Raw genomic sequence first — 26,942 nt, 5'->3', positions numbered from 1 at the left:
TCTAAATTGCCCGTAGGTGTGAATGTGAGTGTGAATGGTTGTCTGTCTCTATGTGTCAGCCCTGTGATAGTCTGGTGACCTGTCCAGGGTGAACCCTGCCTCTCGCCCACTGTCAGCTGGGATAGGCTCCAGCCGTTGTGACCCCTGACTGAAATAAAATCATGTATTTATATATTTCTTTACCCGGTTTATAGTGTTACTAAACTGAATGCCAGCAGACCATCATCAAGGAGCTCTTTTCTCAAAAACCCACAAACAAGGGCAGGGTATGAGACGATTGCCCCCTGGGCACTGGGGCTGGGTATTGTTTATATATAATTATAATACCAGGAACAATACCAGTACCCTTAAAGTTAGACCAATATCAACAGAGTACTTCATTCGGCACCCATCACGTGAATGGAGTGGCGTGTAGTATGGCAATCTTTTTTGACATTTTGGTGGCATCTCAGCACGCTGAACTGCCAGCCCTCTCGATACACCATGATTAACTTTACCACACCACAGACTGTATGGGTTGTGGTTGCTGCTGAGGGAGTGTGAGCTCCACGCAGGGGACAGTCGGTGAGAGTCCGCCCGCAAACACACAGTGACAGCTACTTATTAGCATCACACACCTGGCATTACCTTAAGGTTATTAATAGGTTTAATGCCAGTTGAGCCATTTCAGTGTTGGTGTGAGTTTGTTAGGAGTGTTTAAAAGCTCGGTGTTGAGTGTTAGCCAATGCTGTTGTGTTAGCTCGTGCTAATCGGGCAGACAATGGAACTGATTATTAACTGAAGGTGAGCAGCTCCCGAGACGGCAGCAACAGAAAGTTGGCTGATCCAGCGAGGAGGTGGGATGGTCTGGGATCAGATCCCTGGCACATAAAGAAGTCTCCCAGCAAGCATTTTTTGGTTTAAAAAACGTCTAATAGCCGTCTACATGAAGACCTGACGTCTAGGCTAAATCATGGCTGAATTTGGGCTGTCAGTGAAAATGTGGTAGACGTCTAACCATAGCCAAAGTGTAGACGTCATCAATTATACGGCTATGTAGAGACCATGTCCAAAAAATGGAGATAAACATATTGTAATTACTGTTGACTCTCCATACGTGATTGAATATCATACCGCATGCCATCTGCAATGGCGAAAATTACATTTAATCAATTTCAAAATTAAATCGGCTAGATTTGGGTTACATGTAGCTAGACTAGACTAAATCGGAGCTAAATATAGCCAATACATTTAAATCACAACTATTGCTTGCTGGGCTTGATAGTACTTGGTACTTTTTAAAAGGTGTGAAGTACCAATACACAGCCCTGCTGGACACCTGCTGGACACTTCTCAAGGCCTCCCACAACTCCTAAATTAACAGTCAGACTCCCAAAGACGTTAAGAGTCATTAAATCACCAGTGTCTTCCTCTTGTGTCTCTTTAGTTGTCTGACTTTCAAACTAGAAATGTTAACAATCATTTTAAACAAAGGCTCTGGTCCAGTGGCTCGCCTTGACGCCTCTGGGCCTGTGCTTCATAGGCTGGTTTAGTCACTCTTCTGGTTTATTATTGCAAACCTATTTTTGTTGTCCAAGCTTTGATGACACCCAAACCCTTTGGAAATGTATTCAAAGTCTAGAAAAAATCCAAAAGTTTCCACAGATACCAAATATCACAGGCTGAATTTGGGGGAAATTTAAATCATTAGATGCACAGGAACTCTGAAATATTTCCATTAGATGCAGTGGTGCAGCCTTAAAAACACATTTTACTCAGAGATAAAGCTTTAGTAAAGAGATGGAACAATGTGATAAAGACTAAATATAAACCAAGTGGTTAAACAGGTTGAATAAATAAATCAAGGGACACTAATCGATGGGTTACACTTCTCAAGTCGGATCTTTATTCTGTGGGAAACAGTAGTCTCGTACACGTCTAACTTGTTGGTGCAATATGACAGACATCTACTCAGTACAGCAGTGCCTACAGTTAATATTTAATTTACGTTTACGAGCAAAAATAATAAAATGTTAAAAAGATAAATATTAGTTTCAGTGTAAAGCACAGCTCGCAGTTCCCTTGACTTGCAGCAGTAGAACTGTATTGCAACAGTCTCACATAAATATGCTTCATCTTACACTGGCTCTACGCTGATACACACACTAACTTCTGTTTTTTTTTTTTTGTACAGCAGATACAGTGTCTATTCTGTCCTCGTGCAGCTCTGGGATCAGAGAAAGTGCAATTTTTAAAAAAGCGGTGACACTAAACATCCAGGGCAACACGGACACACAGATGCATGGCAGGACAGCTGCGTGGATGTGCGAGAGCATGTGTGTGTTTGATATCAGGAGCACTGCAGAGGCTGGGTTACAGTTCATGGGTTCGTCAAGACTAAACAGAGAGAGGAGTGACATCGAAGGAAGTGACACAGACAGGAAATGAACACAGTGAGGCCAAACAGAGACGGTTGTTGACGTTGTTACTGGAGCTCTTTTACGACACACGGCACTGACGTCTCGCAGACCTTCAGTCTCGCACACAGACTGGACTTCGCAGGCCAGCGTATGCACTGGTCCTCACATGGCTACTGAAGCGTCCGACTCTTTAGGCCGGTTGCGTACTACATGTTCCAGCTGTCCGGAGTCTGACACGTCGTAGCTTGTCTTGTACTTGGCCAGGATCTTCATCAGAGGACGCAGCTTCAGCCACCACTGCTCCTTAGGAATCCTGTGACTGCAGACAGACAAATATCAGCACTGTGGTTCTGTGAATGTTTATAAAATACCTTCTGATGAACGGGGAGCAGTGAAAAGATCATTTCCCATCTGGACCATATGTGACACAAGAGTGGCTTTAAATTGTGAGTAGTGTGATACGTACACAAAGTCAGTCTCGTCCTTGAGCTGTACGACGGGCTGGAAGACCAGAGCCCTGCGACGCATCCCCAGCAGACAGCAGGAGTCCTCGGTGTTAGCGAACACTCGGCCTGCAGGGAAGCACCACAGCAGTCAGAGGTGGAAACACAGGAACGTACTTTAGCTGGTTGCAAACAAAAAGGCGGCATGGCTTTGACATTTGACAGTGGGTGTGAGAGGGTGTATACAGTGATGATGACATTTCATCTAGCTCGTGGCTAACCTCAAGAAAACACTAACTAGAACAGTCCTGTGTGGATCGACAGGAGGACTACGGTGCGGTGGAACTTAAAATCTAAACACAAAAAGCAACTGAGGCCACATAAAGCATCGTAGACAGACAAGAAAATGTGGGGCAAGCAGGAAAATGTGCCCATTATTCATACAGCCCATGGTCATAGATTCCATTCTTACAATTTCACAATGACTACAGAACTGGCAATTGTGCAGCATGGTGACTACTGCTATATAACAGAGGGGAGACTACGGCACACACACAGACTGGTAGCAGCGCTAACCAGTCCTAGCTGTGCTCTACAGGTGCCTAGACTGTATGGATGGGTCTCAAATATGGCAGAATAATGGAAAAGACAAGACAGGGACATGGAGCTAAATATAAAGATGGAGATGGTCATGGAGCCAGCAACAAAAAGAGATTTACCTTCATCTTATGTCATCCATGTGTAAAGAAAATAGAGATAAAAAACAAAGAGTTTTAACTTTAACTGTAACCGTTATATACATGTACTGTGTTTCAACATATCACTCACAGCTGTTAGTGTTATCCGTCCCTCAGTACATTCAAGTCAATTTCTCATTAAATAGTTACGCTGACGGATGTAAATGATCAATAAATAATTTCCTCTGAGAGGATAAAAATACATCAAGTGACAGTGACTCCATGACAGATCCGGGTAAGGGTCTGCTTCACAACGCTCACGCTTCTGTAGGGAGGGAGGATCGACTACCACAGGTCATTTCACTCGTACAGAAGTGGAACATTAACCTTACCGTGTCTGAACGTCTCCACCAGCTTTTTGGTGACCCACTGCATCGCCTTGGCAGAGATCTTGGTCCCAAAGTTACGGTCGAACGGAGACGGTGCGCCACCCTTTTCAAAGGAATCAGAATGGTGCATTTTATAGCATTTTGTTTCAAACACAAAAATTATGAGGGTGGTGAATGGACCTGAATTTGTATAGTGCCTTTCTAATCTTCCGACCACTCAAAGCGCTTTTACACTACATGCTGCACTCACACGCACTCACACACTGATGGCCACTGGAAGCATTTTGGGGTTCAGGGTCTTGCCCAAGAAGACGTCAACATGCAGATGGGAGGAGCCGGTAACAGACCACGTATCTTGTGATTAGTGGATGAGCCACAGCTGCCCCACATGTTTGGCATGTCTCCCCTGTGTGCTGTGTATTTAGTTTTGCTGTGGCCTGACTCATTTCTTTAAGACTTTATGTCTTCAAGGGACTCTATGCACAATTCAGAGGGGACATGTTGTCTAGACACGTTCCTCAACAAGGTGGAGGAGCCAGCAGCTAGCAGCTAATGATGCTAACACTAAACAACTCCAACAGTGCTGACAGAGCTAACAGCTACACTTTTGACGACACCTTTTTTCACTGCAAAGTTTGTGCTGAGGCGAGTGAGCCGAGGTGAGGAGGAATTTAAAGTAGCGTGGATGTAACAAAAAGAGGGGGAAATGAGTGGAAGTGAGGAGCAAAGCAGCCGTGAAGCTGAAGAACGAAACTGACGAAATTGTGGATAAAAAAGGTCACACAACGTCAACAATTTGGAAGTAGTTTGGCTGCTTGAAAGGTGACGACGCACGGACAAAGACGAGCTGCAAAATATGTCATCGGTTGGTGCCAACCAGGAAGGGACACACAACAAACCTTTTCCATCACCTAACAAGGTGACATCCCAGCGACTATACTGAGAGCATGAAAATCTGGGCCAAAACTGCTCCACCAACACGGGATCAAAAGCCGAGCACTTATGCTGCTGTGGGCAGTGCTCGCGGGGCTGCACCCGAACTGCAATCAACAGTGTCCTCTTTTGCCACCGTAACCTCGTATGAGAAGCAAGCAGAGATATAACTGATACAGTGTTATACTTTCTAGCCAAAGACAGGTTCAAGAAATTAACTGAAGTGCTAGACTGCAGGTACAAGCTCCCAGACAGGAAATATTTTTCTCAAACTGCTCTGCCCCAGCTTTATGACAAGCGCCATGGGAAGCTAGAAAATCATTTGGTTTCTTCAGGTGTCAGATATTATCAGGACGCTTTCCAAACTCGCAGCATTGTCAAAGTATATATCATGATAAATAAATGGTGACAGAAAGATGAATCTGCATCAAAAGGCTCAGACCAGATTCAAACCCCGAGCACCAGCACACCCACCAAACTTTTTTTAATAACATTTAAATGCATGTATTTGTTCAAGTTGTTATTTGTGCTGTTTAATCCAATTCTACTTTCATTTCTTCTGTATCCCTTCACTTGCTGCTGGCACAACCCAATTATCCCTTGGGGTTCATCAAAGTTTTGTTTGATCCCGTTTTATCTGCACTAATCTCAAGACACACAAAGCCGAAATACAACAAAGCCCGTCCGTGTAAAATGGGGATATGCATATTCATGATACAAATATAGAAAATTGTTTATAAATCTTCCTTAGCCTGGATTAACTGTTACCCCTGACACTGCTTCAGACTGGATCACTCCCATTTAGTCAGTGTGAAGTGGGAAGCAGTGTGGCTGTGCCTACCTGCTGCATGTGTCCCAGCACATTCTTCCTGGAGTCAAACACGCCCTTCCCTTCTTCAGAGTACAGCTGGTAGATGAAGTCTGTGGTGTAGTTTTCATTACAGTTCTCATTCCTATACACACACAGTAAAAGAAAACTGAGTGAGGAAGGGAACTGTTACTGCAACAGACGTGCACTTTAGGACCAGTAGGTACATGTAAACTCAGATGAGTCCATGTTATAGTCACATCAACATGAGAACACTGCAAAATGTCAGCTGTCAAACTCATGACATCAGCATTGACCTGTTGACTACACAAGCAGCTTAAAATCAAACAGTGAGGGCTGGAAATACTGGATCATATACGCTCCTTCACAAACACTGCAGCAGCACACCAGCTATGTGTCTGAATGTGTGCTTGTTTTCCCCATTACATAATCACCAAAGGATGTAGCCTTAAAATAGTGCTGTGTGACTGGTGTAATTAAAGCAGCATTACCTGAGGACCAGTCCTCTTTGAATGCTGGTCTTCATTTTCTCTGTCAAATGCTCGACATTGGCCTGCAGGAACAAATTGAAAGTTAGTGACCAGCAGATGGCGCTGAATGCACCAAAGTGAGAGTGAATACTGAGACATAGAGTTGAGGAATCAGAGAGGAGACACATTCTAATATATGTTACCTGCAGGTCTCTGATGTCAAACGGCTCCTCGTAGATGTACGCAGCATCAGCTCCAGCAGCCAGGCCTCCTACACTGGCCAGGTAGCCGCAGTAGCCTCCCATGGTCTCAATGATGAACACGCGCCTCTTGGTTCCACTTGCCGACTGCTTAATGCGGTCACAAGTCTGACACATGCATAGAAGCTCACAATGTCAGTATACATTAGGCGATGATTACAAGCTAAGCATTATTAAACATGTATGTGAGATACCTCCAGTTAAATGTCGTGTTTAATATATCAAAATGTCTGAGAACCAAACCAGCAAGGTTAGAAGTGTGTCGATTAGAAGACATGTGCTGTTAAAGTAACAGTAAATACATTCCACATAGAAAACAACAGCATCACACACTTCAAGGCCAGCATGCTTATTTCTCATTTTGCACAAGAGCCAGCTTATTTACATTTAAACAATTCAGGCAGATTCAGGCTAAAATGCTGCTTTCAACAGTTAGACTGGAGGCCTGCATCAGGGTGAGAAGATGAGAGAGCACATCGTATGGTAAACTTCAGATATCTTTTACAATTCAAATGTTACACACTTGGTTAGAATTATTTAGAGAGGGGAAAGTCTCCTCTGCTTGATCTTTGTTCTGAAAGTCCAGTGCTGATAGTCAGTTTGATATCAGGTGACTGTGATGTGAGTAGAGAGTGCACAGAGTCTCAGATGCTACAGCTGTGTTAAAGGGGCATTCCAGTGATTTAGCATTAAACTGGGGGACTCACGATAGACAGATTCAAGAAAGATTGGTCAGAATCAAAGCCACACAGGCCGGGATATTCTGACTTGTAGTCCCTAGTTTGGGTCACGTTCCAAAACCCTGAATCCTACGTTTCCAATCATGTAACTTGCAACTTGCCTTCTAAGAGTGTTTTCACATCTAGTCCTTTTTAAACAAACCGAACTCAGTCCAAAAAGTGAACCAAAAAGTGGACCAACAGAAAAGAGACTCAGTTCTTTTAGTGTTCTCATTGTGTGCTCATTTAAGGAAGGACTCAGTTCTCTTTCTGGTCAACGTCAGCTCTGGTGGGGCCTCAGTTCTCTTCCTGTTCACACCACATATAATATATATTGACATAGTTTTGGTTTTGAAGCCCCTCGCTTTCAGATGAACTTCAAGTTGGAGGAAAGAAAACCTGTTGCTGTTTGATGTACTCTACATTCCACATCTGGAGACGTGCAGTGTCGTCCATGGACCAAACTACTCTTCGTCCTGCGTCCTTGCAAGCATTACAGATAGACGTGGTTTCGTCTATGTTTTTCAAGCGTCCCAGTGCAACAGAATGTGATCTAGAGGGCTCAATACAACGGCAAAGAGCAAAGTGAACTGCACCATGGATTTGAAGCAAACCCTACAAGGTGGTCTGAGTTCGGTTTGCTTCAGAGGGGTCTGAGTCCTCTTGGAGTGTTCACATATGCACAAAAATGCTGAGTCACCACTTTGAGTCTGTTTGGAGGGCTGAAAAGGACCAAGTATGAAAACACCCGAAAAACCCCTGCCTCTAAAACCTCATATCTGCAGTCAATGTTAACAATTGGTGGATTGCCCCTTTAAAATTTAACAGATATTCAGTGTTAAGGTTCAAGTTAATCCTACAGGTTAATGTTAGAGCTACAGTTAGGGTAAGATTTGAGTTGGGAAGTCTTTAGAGCTGCAGCATCTACTCATGCAACACTTTACCGCACATCTGCTCCTGCAGCCAGTTTGTTGAGTATGAGCACTGGACCGTTAACTCCACTGATACTTGATATCATGTGTCAATTTCATCCTCTGTGCATTAAGCATCTCAAACAATGCGGTTAAAGCTGTGCTAGCGGCAGTCCGACAGTCTTACCTCCACGATGGCATTGAGGGCCGTGTCTGCCCCGATACTTAGATCTGTGCCCGGCACATTGTTACTTATGGTTGCAGGCAGCATACACATCGGGATGCAAAACTCTTCATAGGCAGCACGCGCCTCATACAGCTGCAGCAGACTCTCAAAGGCCTGAAGCGGCAGTATATGACAACACGTTAGAGGACAGCCGCTGAGAGAGAGGGGTGAGTCTCTCTCAGTGTGCAAGAGCGTATCCTGCCATTCCGGCTCATTCCGTGTGATAGCGGCAATGGCTTCCCTTTGGCAGAAAGGACGAGAGGACCGAAGTGTGAGTGGAGACATGGAGAGGAGAGTGAAGGAGGGGAAATAAGGAGTATGGAAGGAGGAGAAGACACTGAAGGAGTGGCAGCGGAGAGCCACGAGATGGAGAAGGAAGATGATGGAACAGAGGGAAGAAACAGGAAAGATGTGAAAGGAAAAGATGGGACAGATCTGTGCGTTTGTGAGCCTCAGCAGCTCAGGGCGGCCATTTCTGCTGCGGAAGGTTATATGCAGGCAAGACAAGCACCAATCGAGTCTGCGTACACAGAGGAGGATGAAGGATGAAGATGGTGGCAAAGATTCAGGCTCAGAGATGTTAATTTGTTTACATTTGCGCTGCTTCTTTATGTTCACTCACTGAATCAAGTTAGTGTGGAAGCTTTGTCATCGATTCGAGCAGATACACACGATGCAGTGCATGTTAGCTGTGCTACAGTGTTAGTTTATAGCTGCATGTGTGAGCATCAACATCAAACCTGCACGCTGTTAACCACTCATCTTGTTGTTAATGATGTGGGAGGACACAAACACACAGACAGAGAGAAAGGCAGGCAGAGCAAACATGGCGGTCACGACACTCGTGCACCTCGCAGCATGCCTCCATGTTGTCGACCACATACTCACCTGATGCGGAAGGGAGGGACGCTACTCTGTAATGTGCCGTTACATTTACCAGTCATGCTTCACAGTACAGACGGGACTCAATTCGTCTGTCTGGCTGAAAGTTTGATTCCAGATGTGGCTAACAGATGCCACGTTCACCAAATTTCCCCCAAATGACAGGCTGGAAAATATGTGGTGTGACTGGTAAAATGAGCGAGTGAGCGGTTTCTCCCTTCTTGATTTGCTGGCTGCGTGAGCATAAGCAAGTCTGAGTGTGTCTGCTTACGTGTGTGCTTTATATCTGTCCGTGTGTTGCTGACATCAACTATTCTGGTTGCCAGCCTCCATCACTTACAGTAGTGATGGCGTTCAGAGCCGTGTCAGCGCCAATGCTGAGGTCTGAGCCCGGCACATTGTTGGAGACAGTGGCTGGGACCATGACCATGGGCACACAGAACTCGTCATATTTCCCGCGCGCCGTTAACAATTCCAGCAGTGACAGGAAGGCCTGCAGGGCAGAGCCAAGGGGCTTTAGTGTTGGCAGGGGTGGAGCTTTGGTAGGTTGGTTTGGTTGGGAGGTGCTACTTGCCACAAAGGAAGGGTAAGACAAAAGTGAAGGGGTGCCAAGGGGAGGAGCCAGGTCTATCACAACGGACAGCAGCGAAACAGACAGGTACCACTCCACATACAACACATCATCTCTCTCTCACACATTCATACACACACATAAGACTCATTTACTTGCATTTATCACAGGAATATAAAGCTGCTGAGCGTCTAAACGGGAGTGCGTGAAATGGCTGGAAAGAAGCAGGTGCTCTCTGTTTCTAATCAAAACCAAATCATCATGTTATTTATATTCAGGTTACAGTGCTGCTTCACTTTTCATCTCAATAAGGCAGCAAATTAAGAATCCTACTCTCTCTATAATGATATATTCAAAGTACAGAAAATCAACTTAACGCTACAGTTCCTGCTGTTCTGGGTTTTGACAGAGAAATGACTTTGAAGCATGATTATGTGCATGATTATGTAAGGAACCATATGGTGGTGTGCTGACATGTAATGGGATAAGACTAATGGGAAGGATCAACATCACAGTGTTCACTATCATATACTGTATATATGGACATCTGACAATATCATTATAATGCTTCAATAGTTACTTTGTCTTTTTAAAGTCAATGATCATTCATAAAATGGTGCCAAATATGAAACATAGCACTACTGTCATGAGTTTTAAAAAGCTTATGAAAAGCATAAATTAGACAAGAAAATAGTTTGAAACATACCTCGAATCCACCGACAATTAGCAGCGCGTTAATGTTGTGCTTTCTCATCTGCTCAGCAATTTTCTCAACATGCTTTGCAGGAAGCGTTCTGGAGAAAAGGGAAAACAAAACTGTTGTTAAATTTATCTATCCATGAAATATGAACAGTTTCAGTTGGTGGAAAAACATTTATACAGATTCAAAGTACTGAGCTGTGAATTTGGTCTTTAAGGGTACACAATGCAGGAATTGTCAGCTGCTGTGTGTAAACAGTATCACCAAGGAAACAGATAAGAGATGCAGGCATTTCACCTCCTTATATTTCTTTTCTTTCATCAGTGTGACTGCAATTTTTGAAGCTTCCTCTTGGCTGCGTACTGCTTATGGTCAGGCACCGCGTTGATCCCTTTTGAGGCCCTGATTACACAGGATGTGTTTTAGCAGCTGGGGGCGCGTTTTTGTAATTGACTTTAATGAGAATGAAGCTTTTATGACGTGCCTCGCGTTTCTGTGCTTAAGGTGCCTGGCGTTTTTGCTGAAGCACTCTGAATGCCTCAAGTTGAAGAAACAGCTGGCAGTCATTGGAGGAGAAACTGGTGGTAGCGGTTGCTGGATACCCAGAGCTATACGGCCCGACAATAGACAGCAGGTTGTCAAACTGCCCCTGAGTCATCCTAAAATATGCCTGGAAACGTCCATCTGCTGACAGCCTTCCACCCTCAACCAGAGCTACAGACATTACCCTCTGCCTGCTCATTTTAGGAACTAGATACTGATTACTGTCAAACAACTAAAATAAATAAACAGTACAATGACTACACAGGAATGTTAGAAGGTGGGGTGGTTGCTTGGCAACAATAAAAAGGCGCAGCAGGCCAGGAACGTCCTGACCACAGCAAAATATTATGAAAATACAGGCAGAGAGCAGAGTGTGTGGATAAACACACTGCCACACACTGAGAGTGGGTCATAAGTGATGATTCAGAGGGATTACTTCTGAATGACTCTTTACATTGTTTTTTGGAAACGCCTGCATAGTTTACCTTTAAAGCTGAAATCTGTAACTTCCCAGCTGTTTTCATAATCCAGAGTCTACAATATTTCTCCACTTAGTACTATGACTTTTAACTAATAATTTAAATGTTATGGACTGGACAGTTTTAATGTCAAACAGTTGCTGCTCAGTTAAAGATAACAGATCAAGACTTTACCTTTTGGTTCCCAACAGAGAGCCACCCTGTCCTGTCCATCCTCCAACATCAGCCCATTTAATCTCCTTAATCTGAAGGGAAAAACAACAGCAACACATGCAATTTTACTCCATCACGATTATAGTACATCCTCCTTTCAGCATTCAAATGTATGAATCCTCTGCTCTATATTCTTGTTGGTCTATTTACCAAAAACCTAACCACACCCAGAACTTCCTGTGTTCACAACAATTCTGTATTATCAGACACATGCTCGTAAAGTCTCAGCAGAGGTGCCACCAGAAATCTTTCACAGGAGGCCACTGGAAATCTTGGCGCGGCACACCAAAACCATAAGGCGTAAGTGAATTTCAGGAATTCTATTTAAGTATATAGGCCAGAAGAAAACTGTCACTATGGAGAGTAAAGGAATCACATACTGTTTTACTTTGTTTTCTTACTTTACAGTTAATGCAACTAATTATCTGATGTGCACAGACCAATAACCGAACAGTCAATATTTGTCCAATTTTCAAGGTATCCCATTTAAAAATGGTTATGCATCAGGGTGGCCATGGCCACCCCTGACCACCATTTGGGAGCGCCACTGGGTCACAGTGCCAAGATCATTAAAAAGAGAGATAATTTTCTGTACACTCACAAAATCTTAGATATAACAGAGGAACTGGAGCAGTGAAAATGCGGAGGTGTGTAGCAGAGAGTCCCAGAGCACTGAAGTACAGAAATCCATTACTCCCGCTGGTCTAATCTTCTTAGGGTCAGCTGGCACAGTGTGAGTTTAACAGACCAGGGCGCACACACTTGATGTTTAACTAACCAGTGATTTTGGAGACTTTTTGATGAGGATAAATGATCACATCATTTGTTAAGTGCTGTTCTTTAAAAGAGCAAACAATGGACTGAGAGAACTCGAGACTTTCACTTGGACAAAAGGTCATGGGAGGAGAGAGGAGAGGAGTGTGAAACCAGTTCTACCAGTGCAGTGTCTCAAATTACAGCCCATTCTCACACTGAACAGGTTCCACTTGGAGACTCAGATATCTACTGTCAGACTGGTAACTCTGAAGCTCTGTACATTGTGTTGCCCTCCATCAGTTTATTGTGCTACTGCATCAACGTTGGTTGAGCAGGGCCGAGGAGGGAGAGACAGCGTGGGAAATTGGTTTACATTAATCTGAGCAGATAATCCCCTGGGTCTCCCCGATTATACTTCAGACATGGACCTAACAGTGATTGCGAACAATTCTCTGGGTTATTGGTTAAAAAATGAAAGTAGTGCACACTGTATTTCACTGAACTATTAGTGTAGATTATTTGATGATTACATTTATAACATTAAGTCTCCTTAATGTGACAACGTTCCCGCAAGATTTTCAATTTAAAGGAGTGACACTGTAAAGTGGTGAATACATGCAACAGTAGAGTGACATAGTACCCACCTGTCCTTTGTAGAATCCCTCAAACCCATCACTAACAGCAAACATCTTGTGCCCCTCAGAGATACCCACTCTTACAGCAGAACGGACGGCAGCATTCATGCCCGCAGCGGGGGCGCCGACATTCAACACCGCCACATTGAAGTTGCTCTGAGGGCAGAAAACACACGACTTATTTAATCATCACGTTTAATAAAGGGTCCGTGTTGCAGCTGTTGAAGGACAGTTGATCGAGCTCTGCAGAGTGAATCAATAAATGCTTGCTGCTCTGCTCTCAGCGACACGCTGCGCCTACAGTGGTCATTATCACGGATGTGCGGGGAGCCAAACCCCGAGGCGAGCTCCACAGCATGGAGTCCACCATGCTGCCACTACACTTCACTGATCTTCAGTCTGAGCTGCCTCCTTTGGAGCCACAGCAGCAGGCTGCCACAGCTCCTGGCAGGGTTGAACAAGTCATCCCTTAGCGGGGAGCCAGGTGTCATCTGATCTCACTGAACCACCTGGGCTCCGTTTGAAGCACATCGCTACAACTATAGGCTACACAGCAGGCAGGTAAAAACAGTTTATTATTCTGTGGAAGCCATAATCACAGGTCACCTTATTTTGCACTTAACAGTTGGACACAACTGACACTATGTCTCATGGATGCCAGCGTGACTCGCATATTTTAATGCACCTGCTTTCAGAGAATGCTCACACTGCTCTGCTGGGCAAAACCACACATTTACAGACTCAATATATGAGCCTTGTTTTGCCAGGAATTACCTCTAAAAATAGCAGCACAGTGCACCACGACTGCAGTAGCTGAGTCATTATTTGTAGGCACATCCTTGGGACAGTGTGATAAAAAATTAAACATCTCAGTGGCTTGGTGAGGCCAACTGAGCTCTCTAAAAACCTCCTGCACTCCAGGCAGGTTGTGGACTGCTACTGTATGTGTGAAAACAACCCCTGCTTCGTGTGTGTGTCTCTGGGTGTGTGAGCAAACAGAGCTGACAACACTGTCACCGTCAAATGTCCCAGGGGAAATGTCAAGATGTCGTGAGGTGACTCACAATTGGCAGTTCGGATTCTGGTTTACGATGAGCCAACAGTTTGTATGTCCTCAGGTTGTTTTCAAAACTCCTGCAGTAAAACATGGCACATGCAATATTGTTAGAACAACAGCGTGAGACATTTTCAGCACCACATCAATGAAAATGAACAATATGGGGTCAAAACTGAGGGTTGTAATTTGAATTGTCTGCATCATTATTATTTCTAACTGCTCACAGACTGTATCTTGTGTACAAACAATAGACAGGTGGTGTTCTTAATAGCAACATCATCAACTTTCTCTACTACACCTGTCTACAGTAAGCAACATCAAACTGTAAATCCCCCAAAAAAATCCCGGCAGGCCGTCAGTCATACCTGCCACGAAGCCTCACAGCCTCCTCAAACCGTTTCCCGTCCATGGCCCTCTGCACCTCTTGAGTCTGAGGAAGAGAGAGGAGTATTTTCACTGTTCAAACACTTCCTGTTTGTGTAAAAGCAGAGGCACTTAGTTGAATTCATACCAGCTGAGATTAAATATCTGTAGGCATTTAAAGTAAGGTCTTTGAAGTTTCTATTATGAGCGTAACAAGTGCTGCATGTACTGTAGGACTGCCTTTCTAGTTTAAAGAGACAGAACAATACAGAGATGTCATCATCTGTTCCAACAGAGAACAAAGTGTTGTAATGTGTGACCTTGTTTCGACCTGTAACACAATTGTATTCCTTGAACCACTTCATAAAATCTGAAAATAGAAGAAAACTGCGGCAAGATTTTCCCTTGAGTTCTGTCAAAACTCAAACACGGCATGCGAGTACAACAATAAAGCCTCTTTGTGTGTTTCTATGGAGATGGGTTGCCATTACATCATCATCCAGCAGGCAGTCGTCGCCAACCCGGCCAAATGCCTCAGATAATCATTAACCACACACAACTGCCTCTCAAACAATACGACTCTCTTGTGAACATTAGCGCCACTTCAGGCCCAATGGGCTGTGCTGTTTGTCATCCTTGTTTAATACTCCTCCAACTCGTCCCCCTTGACTCTGCCGCTCCGAGTCCAGCAGAGTCATTTTCCAGAGTTTGCAGTTTCTTTCTCTGCACCTTCCATACGTTTGTAAAGACGTGTTTTCGTGTGTGTGTTAAATGTGCGGCAGTCTTGGCCTGTTTCCAGCCCAGTCCAGTTCTTACCATCTGTACGCACTCCATCAGAGGCAGGCGCACTGACTGGTTACCGCACAGAGAGACAACACAGGCTGGCGTGTTCGCTGTGGTTTCCAGAAGGGCAAGAACAGCCTCCACGCCCATACGACTGGCCTGTGTGAGCAAACACACACAGATTAAAACTGCATCATCCTCAATATCAAAACATTCTTTGTTTCTCCTGTACACATGTTTCTCTTCACCAACACATTCTTCCCCAAATCTAAGGATTGTGACACAAAACTGGAGAAAAATTCTCATCATTTCTTTACTCTGCTTCATTCTTTAATTGGTTTTTGGTAAACATGAAGAGATTTGTCACTCACTGTTTGTGATGCTGTGCTTCATGTGCTCAGCCATAAATCTGTTAATGTGCTTAACCTAAAACCTAAGGCCATTTCTCCTCAGACACACACAGGATTAAACAGGAAGTGCTCTGGACAACTGGACTATTCTGACCAAAATACCTCAAACAGAGCACACGGTGTACAACAGGTTTAAAGTGTGAACACTTGGAGAATTTCTTCTATAAATGCTGCAGCTTGTAAAAGGTCAAGCATGTGAACTGTAGTCAGATAAATCACATTTGAGCGCCACCTTTTTCAGTTGTTCTCAATGAAAAGATGCAGCTGTATGGAGAAAAGAGGGTTCCCCATCATCTTTTTATCAGAGTGCTTTGATTTCACTGTGCAGCAGCTGCGAGCACTTCTACTTGGAAATCTCTGAACTTTACAGAAGGGCGCTGGTGTCGTCACTGACACTTCTTTACTGTCATTCCTAACTGTATGCGGGGGCGATTGCTCTGAGACAACAAGGGAGGCTGAACTTCCCCTAAAATTTCACAGAAGAAATGGTCAAAATTGCATTAAACGTGTGCTAGGATACATTTCACATCATGTCTATGATGTTCAAACATCAGCTTTTTATCACCAGTTTTCAAATGCGACCTCCCTGTCATACATTCTCGTGTCAGCACGGTGGACGCGGAGCCTCCAAGCATTCCTATGAGACAGCGCTGAGCAGGTTTTTTTCATGCAGCAAAGCGAGACGGTCATTGGATAAATGCGACAAAATCCCTGGGACCTAATGGAGCGGTAGGCGGGAGAGGACGCTCGGTGTATGCATGATGATTGGAGGAATTGTCTGAAAGGCTGAACCCCTTTTGTGATTGACAGCGCTTCGCATTTCGAGCTCAGTCCCATGATATTTGCGAGTGGAGTCTTCTGACAGAGTGCCGTCCGGAGGTCCTTATTTCCAGAAGTGATACAGCTCATTTTCGCTATTAAACCCATCTGAAAATCTTTGAGGTGTGTTTTTTTTGGTCCTATGGCATGAGTGTGGTTGAAAAACAGCTTCAATTAAATGTTCCTTTAATAGGTTATGTCAGTCAGAAACTATCCCAACAAATACAGAAAAGCTTATTTGTGAAGATCGGCTGGACACTGAATATTTCTGGTGACAGTTGTGCTTTTATCACTGTGTGTGTTGTCAGGGTATATGCAGGAATCCTAACGTTAATTTCAATACCTTTTTAAGACTTTTTTAAGACCGTGCGCCGTCGCGTGATGTCGCACAGGTACGTGCACGGCCCCGAGTGGCAGTCCAAGTGTGCCTACCTACACATCGTTGTTTGTAATAGTCGCGAGGAGGAAAACAAATTATATATTCATGGATACTTTTTGTCAAAGCTTGAATGCCAAGAAAATTTAATACTTCATAAAATCGCTTTTTAATGCTTTTTAAGGGCCTTAATTTTCCGACATTTGATTTATCAACTTTTAATACTTTTTAAGACCCCATGGACACCCTGGTTGTAAGCTTGTTAGCAGTGTCGTCAACCTTCTGTTAACGTAGCGTTACGTAAGCACCTAGCTAATGTTGCTGTCAAGATATTGTCAAAGAAACAAAACCCACGTGACAGCGCTTCTTTAAAAAAGCCGTGCTTAGGGACATCATGTCTTGTACGGATCTAAAGAAAATACAAAGTGCGTCGCCCCTGCTTGGAATTTTTTGAAAACCCTTCGTACAATAACTCTTTTGTCCATTATTGATAAGTAATAAAAAGTCCTTTGAAAGAAACAAAAACGCCCCCAGCATTAGGATGCAGTGTTCCTCTGCACCCTGCCAGTGCTTTTCTGCCAGAGAAAAACGCTATGCGGGCACATGTATTTGCTATTCTAAAATCAATTAAATCAATTTTCTATTAGGGCTGCATCTAATTATTTTCTTAATTAACTGACTTGTCTAAAACATATCACAAAATAGTCATACATGCCCGACTACAATTTCCACAGCCTGCGATGATCTATTTAAATAGCATGTTTTAGTCCATCATAAGTCCAAATCACAAAAAAATTCACTTCGCTGTCATATGTGATAAAGAAAAGCACCAAATCCTGATATCTGACCAGCTAGAACCAGCACATATTTGGTATTTTGCTTGACAAAGGACTAACATGAATAACTGAATCATCAAAAAGTAGTGAACCTACCAGGATGCGGTCAAAAGCAGAAGGCGTCCCTCCTCGCTGCACGTGCCCCAGGATTGTCACTCGTGTGTCGAAACCCAAGCACTTGACAACAAGCTAGGAGGATACAATGCACAGGTCTTAGCAAGTACCGAAGCATTATACTCTGGTATTACTCTAATAGGAAATGTTATTGAAAATGTATCTGATGTATCCTCAATGTGAAATGGTGCCAATTTATCTCATGCATATTAGTACAACATCTAAGTGCAAAACTCTGTCCAAATGGATCCAAACGTACATACATGACATAAACAGGCACATCACACACCGAAACACAAACAGTAGAAAAGCTGAAGAGAAGGGGAAACGGCAAAGCACAAGCAAGCCATTCTAATTTTTCAGTCATGTTAGCGGGGAGCTCTTAGCTGATACTGAACATCACAGAAGATCCCAAGCGGGAAGTCACACATCAAATGGAGAAACTTGGAGTGAAGAAAAACAAAATGTTTCCCTTCAGATGAAGAACAGTTAGTGCAAGGTCGCAGCATACAGTGATAATCTCTATGACGTATTTACAGTGTCAAATCATACCCATAGTAAATTAAAAAAAATACCCAAGACAACTATGTTTGAGGTAGTTAGAAAGTTGGACTTCACGAATGTTTGGGTGTGAGGTTTAGTGAGGGTATCTACTCAGTGTTTTACAGCCATAGTAGTATCGTGAAAGCCATCTTACCAAACTAGAGAATGTGTCTGATAGAGTGCTCCAGAAACACAGCAACAGAATCAAAGCCACACCAGGGCAGCAGTACAGGAGTAGAGGTCATACAGGAGGCAGTCCAAGCGGGCACTTGCCACACTTCAACACAGAGCTCTGTACTTACATTCTTGACATACTCAGTGGTAATGGGCTTGTTGTTATGATCAATCGCCCCTTCGGCTACAATTATGATATTCAGCCTTTTCATCACTGCCCGGTTCTACAAGGAGGGTTGGTGGAGAAACAACATGACAGAAAAACTGAGACTGCGGCTGTGACATGGGCTTTCAGAAGCACGGGGACCAGACGATGCGAGCAGCCGGGGAGCCGAGAAGACGACAGACGTCACTGGAGCTTGTGTTTGCACTCAGCAATATCCTGCCAACCTTATTGCCTGTCATCACTGCATCATTGTGGTCTCACCATGCAGCATTGTGGTTTCAAATCAGGAGCAAGATGGAGCTTTTTCTCCTCACTTACATTAGCATCCTGTTAGATCTGATGTTAACTATCATGGCAAACAAACTGTGAAAGAATCGTACTGCAGAACGTTTAGGCTTTTTGTGTTCCATCAGTCGGGTCTCCTTGCTTCTGGCTTCCCCTTCTTTACACTCAGGTACTCACATCCTTGACTAAACCAGAGGTTATAGGCTTCCCATGCCTGTCAATGGCTCCCTCTGCAACTATGATTATGTTCAGCCTTGTGCCCCTGGAACGGGTCTGAATCATAGAACAATGTCATGTGTCCACAGCAGAGAAAAACACAGGCAAAGACAGACAAAACACTTTCCTTCTCTGATTAAAAAAAGAATCAGGATTCTCTCCTTGGCAGAAAACTGAAAGGTTGTGCAGAATCATGTAAAACAAGACGACTCAGAGGCATTACACTGCATCAACACTGGTACTCTGCGGTTCACTGGGTTTACTGTGGGGAACAAAAAGGATTGTGTTACCGCAGACAGTTTTTGACACATTTTCTCCTCCCAGCCGTCCTCTGGGGGCATCTCAGGGATCAACACCCAGTCTGCTCCACAAGCCAGGGCGCTCACCAAGGCCAGGTAGCTGGGATAAAACACACAGACAGAACACTGTGTATATAAACAGAGTTGATATGGTCTCTATCTTAGGAATGATGATTTTAGTTTTGATATTACGTTCACCATAAGCATTCTTACCCACAGTGTCTGCCCATGACTTCTAACACAAACGTTCTCTGGTGACTGAAAGATCAGAACAGAAAATTCGGCTTAGCAGTGCGTTTGATTAATACAGCACAACACTGACATATTCAAGGACAGACATTTGAAAGATGATGCTGAATGGAGCTGAATGGAGCCTAAACATGGTGATATGTTTGATATGCAATTGCCTGATATGCAAGCAGTGGAGCCTATGTTTTATTTCTACTTTATATACACTGATATTCTGCTTAGAGCGCTCCATTGAGTGTAAATTTGTTAAACAACCACGGCATTTTCAAGCAGTATTTACAAAATATCCTAGTTAGGACTTCAAATGAACTTTGCATGACTTTTATTTGCCAGTTTAGGATGTGCTTCTGCTCTTGTCCTCAGAAACTATAACAGCAATAAATACATAAACAAATACAGCTGCTCTATCTCCCCCTCACCTCTGTGCGGTTGTCATAATTGCGTCCACCACCTCGATGATTCTGTGCAGAGCAGAGTCGGTGCCGATTGTCATGTCGGTGCCGCAGAAGTCGTTATCAATGGAGCCGACCATCCCCACGATGTGAAGGGCTGAATACTTCTGAACGGCATTGGCTTCGATCGAACCTGAAAGGATCAGGAAGTTAAGGTTGAACCAGTGCCTGCTCTGTGTTTTCAAATGTATCCCTACAGTAATTTCGGGCAGGGTCCTCCCACAGCTTGTTGTCAAAATATGACAGCGTGAGCAGCATTGGAAACTGCTGAGGTAAGAGAAAATCCTGAACAGTTCTTCATCACTGATTTACAATACCAACCCCTTCACAATAAAGTGACTATTTGACTTACTGTAAAACTTCAATTAATAGCCCCGGCTATTATTTACTTAAAATCACTGAAATCAACAGGCCTTTATTTGGGACAGGCCTTTAATTCCTTTCACACAAAACTGTTGCTCATAATATATTAAATTCATTTGATCTAGCTCCGACAGACAGCGCATCACAGAGGGCTAAGATACCTGGCACACCACTTTGTCCTGTTAAAACAGTTATCACAACTTCAAATATCTTTATGAAAAACCCTTTTTGATCTGAGGACCCTTATGGACTACAGGAATATGAATAATCTACAGGGTAATTGAGGAATGGACACATAATTTGAGGTAGCCAACAACCTGTTTTATACATCCGAAGAACATGTTTTTTATAGTTCTCTTCTTTAGTTTTATTTAATTAGTTTCAAAACATGGACTCCAATAATGTTGCAAAAAATCCTGAGTGAATATTGTAGCTCTCAAACCAGACAATGTGACTGTAAAAAAAAATGTAAGCTACATCTTCTGTAACATAACATTTTTAAAAAAAAAATTTAAGATTATTTTTGTGGGCTTTTTGCCTTTTATGACAGGACAGAGAGTGAAATGAGGAGACAGAGAGAGAGAGTGGGGACTGACATGCAGCAAAGGGCTGTGACCCGGATTTGAATCCGCAGCCGCTGCAGCGAGGCAATGCCTCTGTACATGGGGTGCCGGCACTATCAACTACGTGACTGACGTCCCTAAACATAACATTTTAATACATTCAACACATATTGTATGCATTTAAACAATGCAAATTCTTATGTCAATACAGAGCGTTTCTCCATACTGCAATGCCATTAGCGACCGATGACGTTGTGATCGCAAGTTTGTGATTTTGTGTGACTGTCTAATTGAGACCGGCGTTAATTTGTTAAAATGTGTAGCCGCACCAGGCTAGTAAAGGGACCAGGCTTTTAATTGAAGTTTCGTGGTAAGCATGTTTTTGTGTCCTGTCAAGATTTTAAGGTGACTAAATTTGTATATATTTAATCTGGCAATATCAGATACATATCCTGACTTTACAAAAGGTTGTATTCATCAACTCAATAATAAAAGTTAATGGGGAACATCGGCTCATCTGAAAGAGTGTGAAAAAGACGTCACATCTGGGCTCATCTCGACTTAAGCCATCCTAAATTTACTGACAGAAGAGGCAGGAGTTCATATAAAAAGCAGACAGAATGAGAATGAAGAAAAACAGTAGTGGAGAGCTAATACAGAATGTTCTAGTGGAGAGTAAGGGAGGATGTGGGGTGTGCAAAATATCCAGCCTGCAAACAGAAATATCTGCCAATACTGTGAAGGGTTACAGTGAGTCTGTATGGAAAATAAATCTGTAAGGGAACAATGTGGTTTGGAACAAAACCACATGCAGTTACTGCAGGCCTTTCAGAACAGGGAACACATCCTACATTAAAAAACAGCATGAGGGTAAAAGAGGAAGTTTTTACTGAGTCTTTTCTCAGTACCTTGCTCCACCAGCTCCGTCAGCAGCCCGCTCCACTCCTCCCTGAACAGGTTAGCTCCCGTCAGACTGCCATCTCCACCGATCACGCACAGGTTGGTGATGCCTTGCTGCACCAGGTTGTGAGCTGCCTTCAGGCGTCCCTCATGGGTGCGAAACTCTTTACAGCGGGCACTGCCGATAACAGTCCCACCCTGATGACGATAGGTGTGAACCAGTCACCTCAGTCACTCAGCTTCCTTTTTTTACATCTCGGTTCTGTGTACTTAGTACAGCATTGTGTTCAGCGTCTTGTTTGAGGACGTGACAAGAGTAAACACTGCTGATAAACACACACACCGTGGCTGCTGGGATGTTCGGAGACAACCTCTCTAACCACAGAACAACCTTATCTTGTAGCCACATGACCTGCATGTCCGTCTTGAGTGCCCTAATGCGTTAGATATGTGGAATGCTGCCTTCAATAATTACTCACCACTTGTAGCATGCTGGAGACACTTTCCCATGTGGCTTCCTCTATGTTCTCTCCACCGTCCACCATGCCCTGATATCCCTGAGAAAAAGAGAAGACGTTTCTTGATACATACATACCAGAGATTTCCAAACATTTTGCTGACAGTTGGAGTGATGTGGACCATCTGTAGATCATTATCACTCAGAATTAAATAATGCCATAACAGAGAGGAGTATAAATTTAATTTAATTTGGTTGGTTTAAAGTTTGTCTGACCACACACAGTGTTCTCTAGGAGCATATGGGAGAACACACAGAGTACAGTGGTACCTGAGTGGGAGGGGAGTTTCATACCAGGCATTTGTTAAAGCCTCAAGTCAGTTACGTAACGACACACTGAGCGGAGAGGTCCATGACATGCACAGATGTACAGGGATCACAGGCTGAGCAAGCAGAGCACGGGCCCTCGCCAAAGCTCCTCTAACATCTGCTATGTGATAATAAACATCCCTGTGTTCCTTGATGTAGACTGAGATCCTACTGCTGTCGATATGCAGCGGTATAGTGCAGCCATCCCTTCATGAAATTGATTTTGAATACTCGCTATTGCTTCCGATATCTAGAGTGCATGTGCTAGATAGCAAAAAATTGTTTAATAATTACACATTAACCTTCTGCTTTATGCAGAAAATAAATTATGTTTTCCTACTTTGGGTCCGTTTCTAATAAAGCATAAAATAAGCTACGAACAGTGGCAAAAATCACAAACCAGGAGCTCACCTCGTGTATGAAATAAACTTTTGCTCCCACATATAACCCCATTCGAACCACGGCACGCACAGCAGCATTCATCCCTGAGGAAAAACAACACAAAAAAGTGATTTTAACAATAAAACAAAGTTTGTGCAACACTGCAGTGATGAACAGGGTAGATAAATGAACTTTAAAGAGGGGAAACATGTGATACAGCTGGATCAAACCACTGTAAAATCCTGATTTGCATGGCTGTTCCACAGTTGCTGTGTGGATATTAATTTTATCTCTGCCACAACTGCAGCAGTAAAACTTAAATCCCCTTTCTTTAAGTGTGAGACAATGTGTGTAAGTGTGTGTGTAATTGCAGGGTTTCTATGTTTATACTCCTATCTGTTGCTTGGCTCTTTTTCCCCTTCACTCCAGCACACTGCCATTTTTGGTCAGAAGGTTTCCCAGCCCCTCCTACAGCCTCGCAGTTATTTTGTGGTTAGTCCAAGTGTACTCAGTAACCATTAAGGTACTGCTGTGTGACTCGACTGCCAAAGCCAAGTTAGCTTCAACACATACAGTGGGAATAATGGGTAACACTTTACCCACAGTGGGCAGTCAGAGACTTGGCTGACTGGGGGAGATATAAACAACAGAAGAAAGGACTGGGTTTCCTTTCTGTGCACAAACTGGTGAACACTGCAGATCTAATGGCAGTGCTGTTACCAAGCAACACAAAGGGTTAGGCTGGTGGGGCAGTGGAGACGACAGCAGTGGAAGTGAGGAGCAGTGGAAAGTATTTGGTGAATTATAGTGAGAAGTAAAAACCCTTCAGAGATGTGTGTTTTTTTCTCACATTCCTACACTCACAGACCCAAAAAAGCACTCATAACCATTAGAAGCAGGGGACCAACTAGTCATTGTACTGTCCACTGTAACTGCCCTTAACTTCCTGTCTCATTTCATAACTATTTCAAATGTACAGCCTGGTTTAATCACAGTGAAAGAGGACGGAAGAAACAGACAAAGAAAGTGAGACCAGACAAATATAAAATGTAAATATTATTGAAGAAACATATCATTCATATTTCTTATCATGCTGTGAGGTGTTTATCAGAGCTGAAAGTCATCACGTGTGTCTCCCTCATTCTGCATAACTGAAGCTTTCTTGTGCAAACTGAGTGAAAAGACCAAGCCAAGGCAACACAATGCTCTCTGACACTGACATTCAGTTCCTGTCATGCATGCCGCTGCCTCTTTGCTGTGCTCTGGGGCCAGCTCCGTGTGTTTTTTTTCCGTTGTGTATACGTTCATGTGTGTGCCAACAGCGAACTCTAATTCTAAAGCCAAAGAGGCTTCATTTCCCCTGAGCCGAGGAGAGCTATAATGTAGATAACTTGGCTGGCGATTTCAGTCGCATTTAGAGAACTGCAGTGGTGCTTCCTGTTAGAAGGGAAGGGAAGGGCAGAAAGTGAAGAGTGCAAGCTAAACAAAACAGAGTGACCTCTGAGACACCCTTTTTAAAGAAGACCTTTGGACATGTCACAGCAGGGAAAGCACAGGTGTAAATAATAAACTTATTTATGGCTGAATTCCATTTAGGTGCTTTGGTTTGTCTATTGTGCATGCAGGCTAACCGTCATGGCTCACCTAGACACTTCAATGGATATTCCTGTTATTACAAGTCAAAATGTCTGCTGTAAAAATGGACCATTAGAAGGCATCACAGGCAGACTTTACATAGTTTTTCAGACACATATACTTGTGTGCATGCGTGGGATCCATACTAAAAATGTACAAAAGACAAAAATGTGCACCAAAAAATATTCAAAAATGTCTACAATCAGGCTTCCACCTCACCATCTGCATCTAATATACATATTTTGATGTCTTTGGTTAAACTGTAGTGTTTAAAATATCAATTTATCACTGCAGAAATTGTGAATATTAGAAACGTACTTGTTTTCTGCAGTATCAGTACACCAGTAAGTTACCTGCGCTCGCTCTTACTAATATAAACTATAATCATTCTGCTGTTATCTGCTACCAACCATAAAAAAAAAATCAAATCAATCAATCAATTTTTCACTCTGTTGTCATACACACACAGGCCCGAAATACACACACATGCACAAACGGTACTTATACATGAATTAAATGTGGAGATGTCAGAGTGAGCGGGGCTGCCCATGGACAGGGGTTCGGTGCCTTGCTCAGGAGGTGAAGGGGCACCTCTCCAGTTACCAATCGACACTCCAAATTTAGTGCGGATGGGAACTTGAGCCGGCAACCCTCTGGTTCCCAACCCAGGTCCCTATAGACTGGGCTACATGTGGTTTACATTTATCTTTTGATTAAAATAAAATAAAATAAAATTATATGCTTTCAATGTCAGTTTTCTCTGCGGTATCAAAAATGCTGTCAAATAGATATTTCTCAAGGTGTTTTATCAAAGTTAGAAAGTCCAGTATCCTCACAACACTATTAAATTGTGTTTTGCTGCATCAGATATGTAAAAGTCAGTGTTAAATTTAGTTCATTTAATTGCATAATCATGGTATGACTGATCAGATGTATAGAGGAAGTCCTTAACCAAAAGCATGTGCCATAATCGAAGTGTCACATGTGACAGTGTTGTAAATTCTGATGTAATTGTTCATCATCATTGTGTTGCAGCAGTCATTCTGAATACAATAACTTACTGCTTTATGCTTAACTTATAGCACTGTATTACTCATTACATAACTCATTTCATTACTGTGTGAATGCACACGATGTTTCTGTTGGATGAAGAGAGGCTGAGCTGGTGTTTCCTCTATGATGTAAGCCTGAGTGGGAGAGACGTATGCGCAGCTCATCACGTACGCAGGATACAGGCATCCACCGCTGGCCCTCAGCGTGACTGCTGCTTAACCACAGCATCATGTCCTCTCTTACAGGACACATGTTAGGGATGCCTTTACAGTCTCTATGCGTGTTCCTGCTTGTCACGTCGACCACTAACGTTAAGTTAGGCCCTTCTTCAAGCCGCAGTGCAGTGGCCTGCTCCTCTATAGCGGTCACTGCTGCGTCCAAGTTAATTAAACCGGGTTAATTAAATGGTAACATGAGCCTGTGTGTTACACAGCGCTAATAAACTGAATGTGAATATTTAAAGACGACACATCTCGAGCTTGGCAGCTCTTTAAAGTGCTGTCACCGTGTGTAGCGACGGACATGCCAAGAAACCGGTGCCAGAGGATGCTGCTGTTAGCCGGCTAGCAAGATGAGACATGTTAGCATGCTAACCGGCGGGCTTCCTGAATGAATGGTCGTTGACATTACTTCACTAATCAACTGTTATGCAATTAGCTGCTGCGCAATGCTCTGGACGCTGTCACAATTACACGACACTTCACGTGCATCTCACGGTAGAAGAGGTGTATTTCCGCCCTCTATGGGCCCGCTCACACTGACACATTTAAAGTGTCACTCCACACTTTACCTTGAGCATCTCCTCCGCTTGTCAGCACCGCGATGGCTTTCCCCGCTCCCGACAGGTTCTCAAAGAAGATCTTCTTGCTGTCCGGCTGCGCCATTTTCCCCTCCGTCCGTGTATATCCCGGTCCAAGTCGATAAAATGACACAGCGGGCTCGCAACAGTTTTAAAATTGAGCTAAAACGATGAAGGGCAACTCTCGTCCGCCTCCTCTACCTATTTATGTCCGCTATGCTCTCTTTCTCCTTCCTCCTGTTCCG

At 43.5% G+C, this 26,942-nt stretch overlaps 1 protein-coding gene across 4 annotated transcripts; it reads right to left on the bottom strand.

Moving 5' to 3' along the window:
- Nucleotides 1–1,858: 1,858 nt before the first annotated feature.
- Nucleotides 1,859–26,942, bottom strand: pfkpa (phosphofructokinase, platelet a). Of its 4 annotated transcripts, none has more exons than XM_050056592.1 (22): nt 26,689–26,942; nt 23,241–23,314; nt 22,483–22,560; nt 22,012–22,201; nt 20,145–20,310; nt 19,690–19,734; nt 19,468–19,576; nt 19,139–19,234; nt 17,776–17,868; nt 15,272–15,397; nt 14,458–14,522; nt 14,100–14,169; nt 13,045–13,191; nt 11,606–11,676; nt 10,416–10,503; nt 9,479–9,631; nt 6,344–6,508; nt 6,162–6,223; nt 5,683–5,794; nt 3,912–4,011; nt 2,866–2,971; nt 1,859–2,718 (listed from the first exon to the last, which is right to left on the bottom strand). In XM_050056592.1, exons 1-22 carry the CDS (start codon nt 26,780–26,782, stop codon nt 2,562–2,564), a joined length of 2,367 nt encoding a protein of 788 aa, XP_049912549.1. In that variant the 5' UTR covers nt 26,783–26,942; the 3' UTR covers nt 1,859–2,561. The 4 variants fall into 4 exon arrangements, with proteins under 4 accessions (XP_049912549.1, XP_049912548.1, XP_049912547.1 ...); XM_050056591.1 differs by lacking the exon at nt 19,139–19,234 and adding an exon at nt 18,639–18,734; XM_050056590.1 differs by lacking the exon at nt 9,479–9,631 and adding an exon at nt 8,218–8,370 and having other exon boundaries at nt 26,689–26,941.

This window comes from Epinephelus moara, chromosome 11 (assembly GCF_006386435.1).
Source record: "Epinephelus moara isolate mb chromosome 11, YSFRI_EMoa_1.0, whole genome shotgun sequence".
Classification (NCBI taxonomy): Eukaryota; Metazoa; Chordata; class Actinopteri; order Perciformes; family Serranidae; genus Epinephelus; species Epinephelus moara.
Note: the sequence above shows the minus strand (reverse complement) of the source record. Positions and strands in the feature narration are given on the sequence as shown.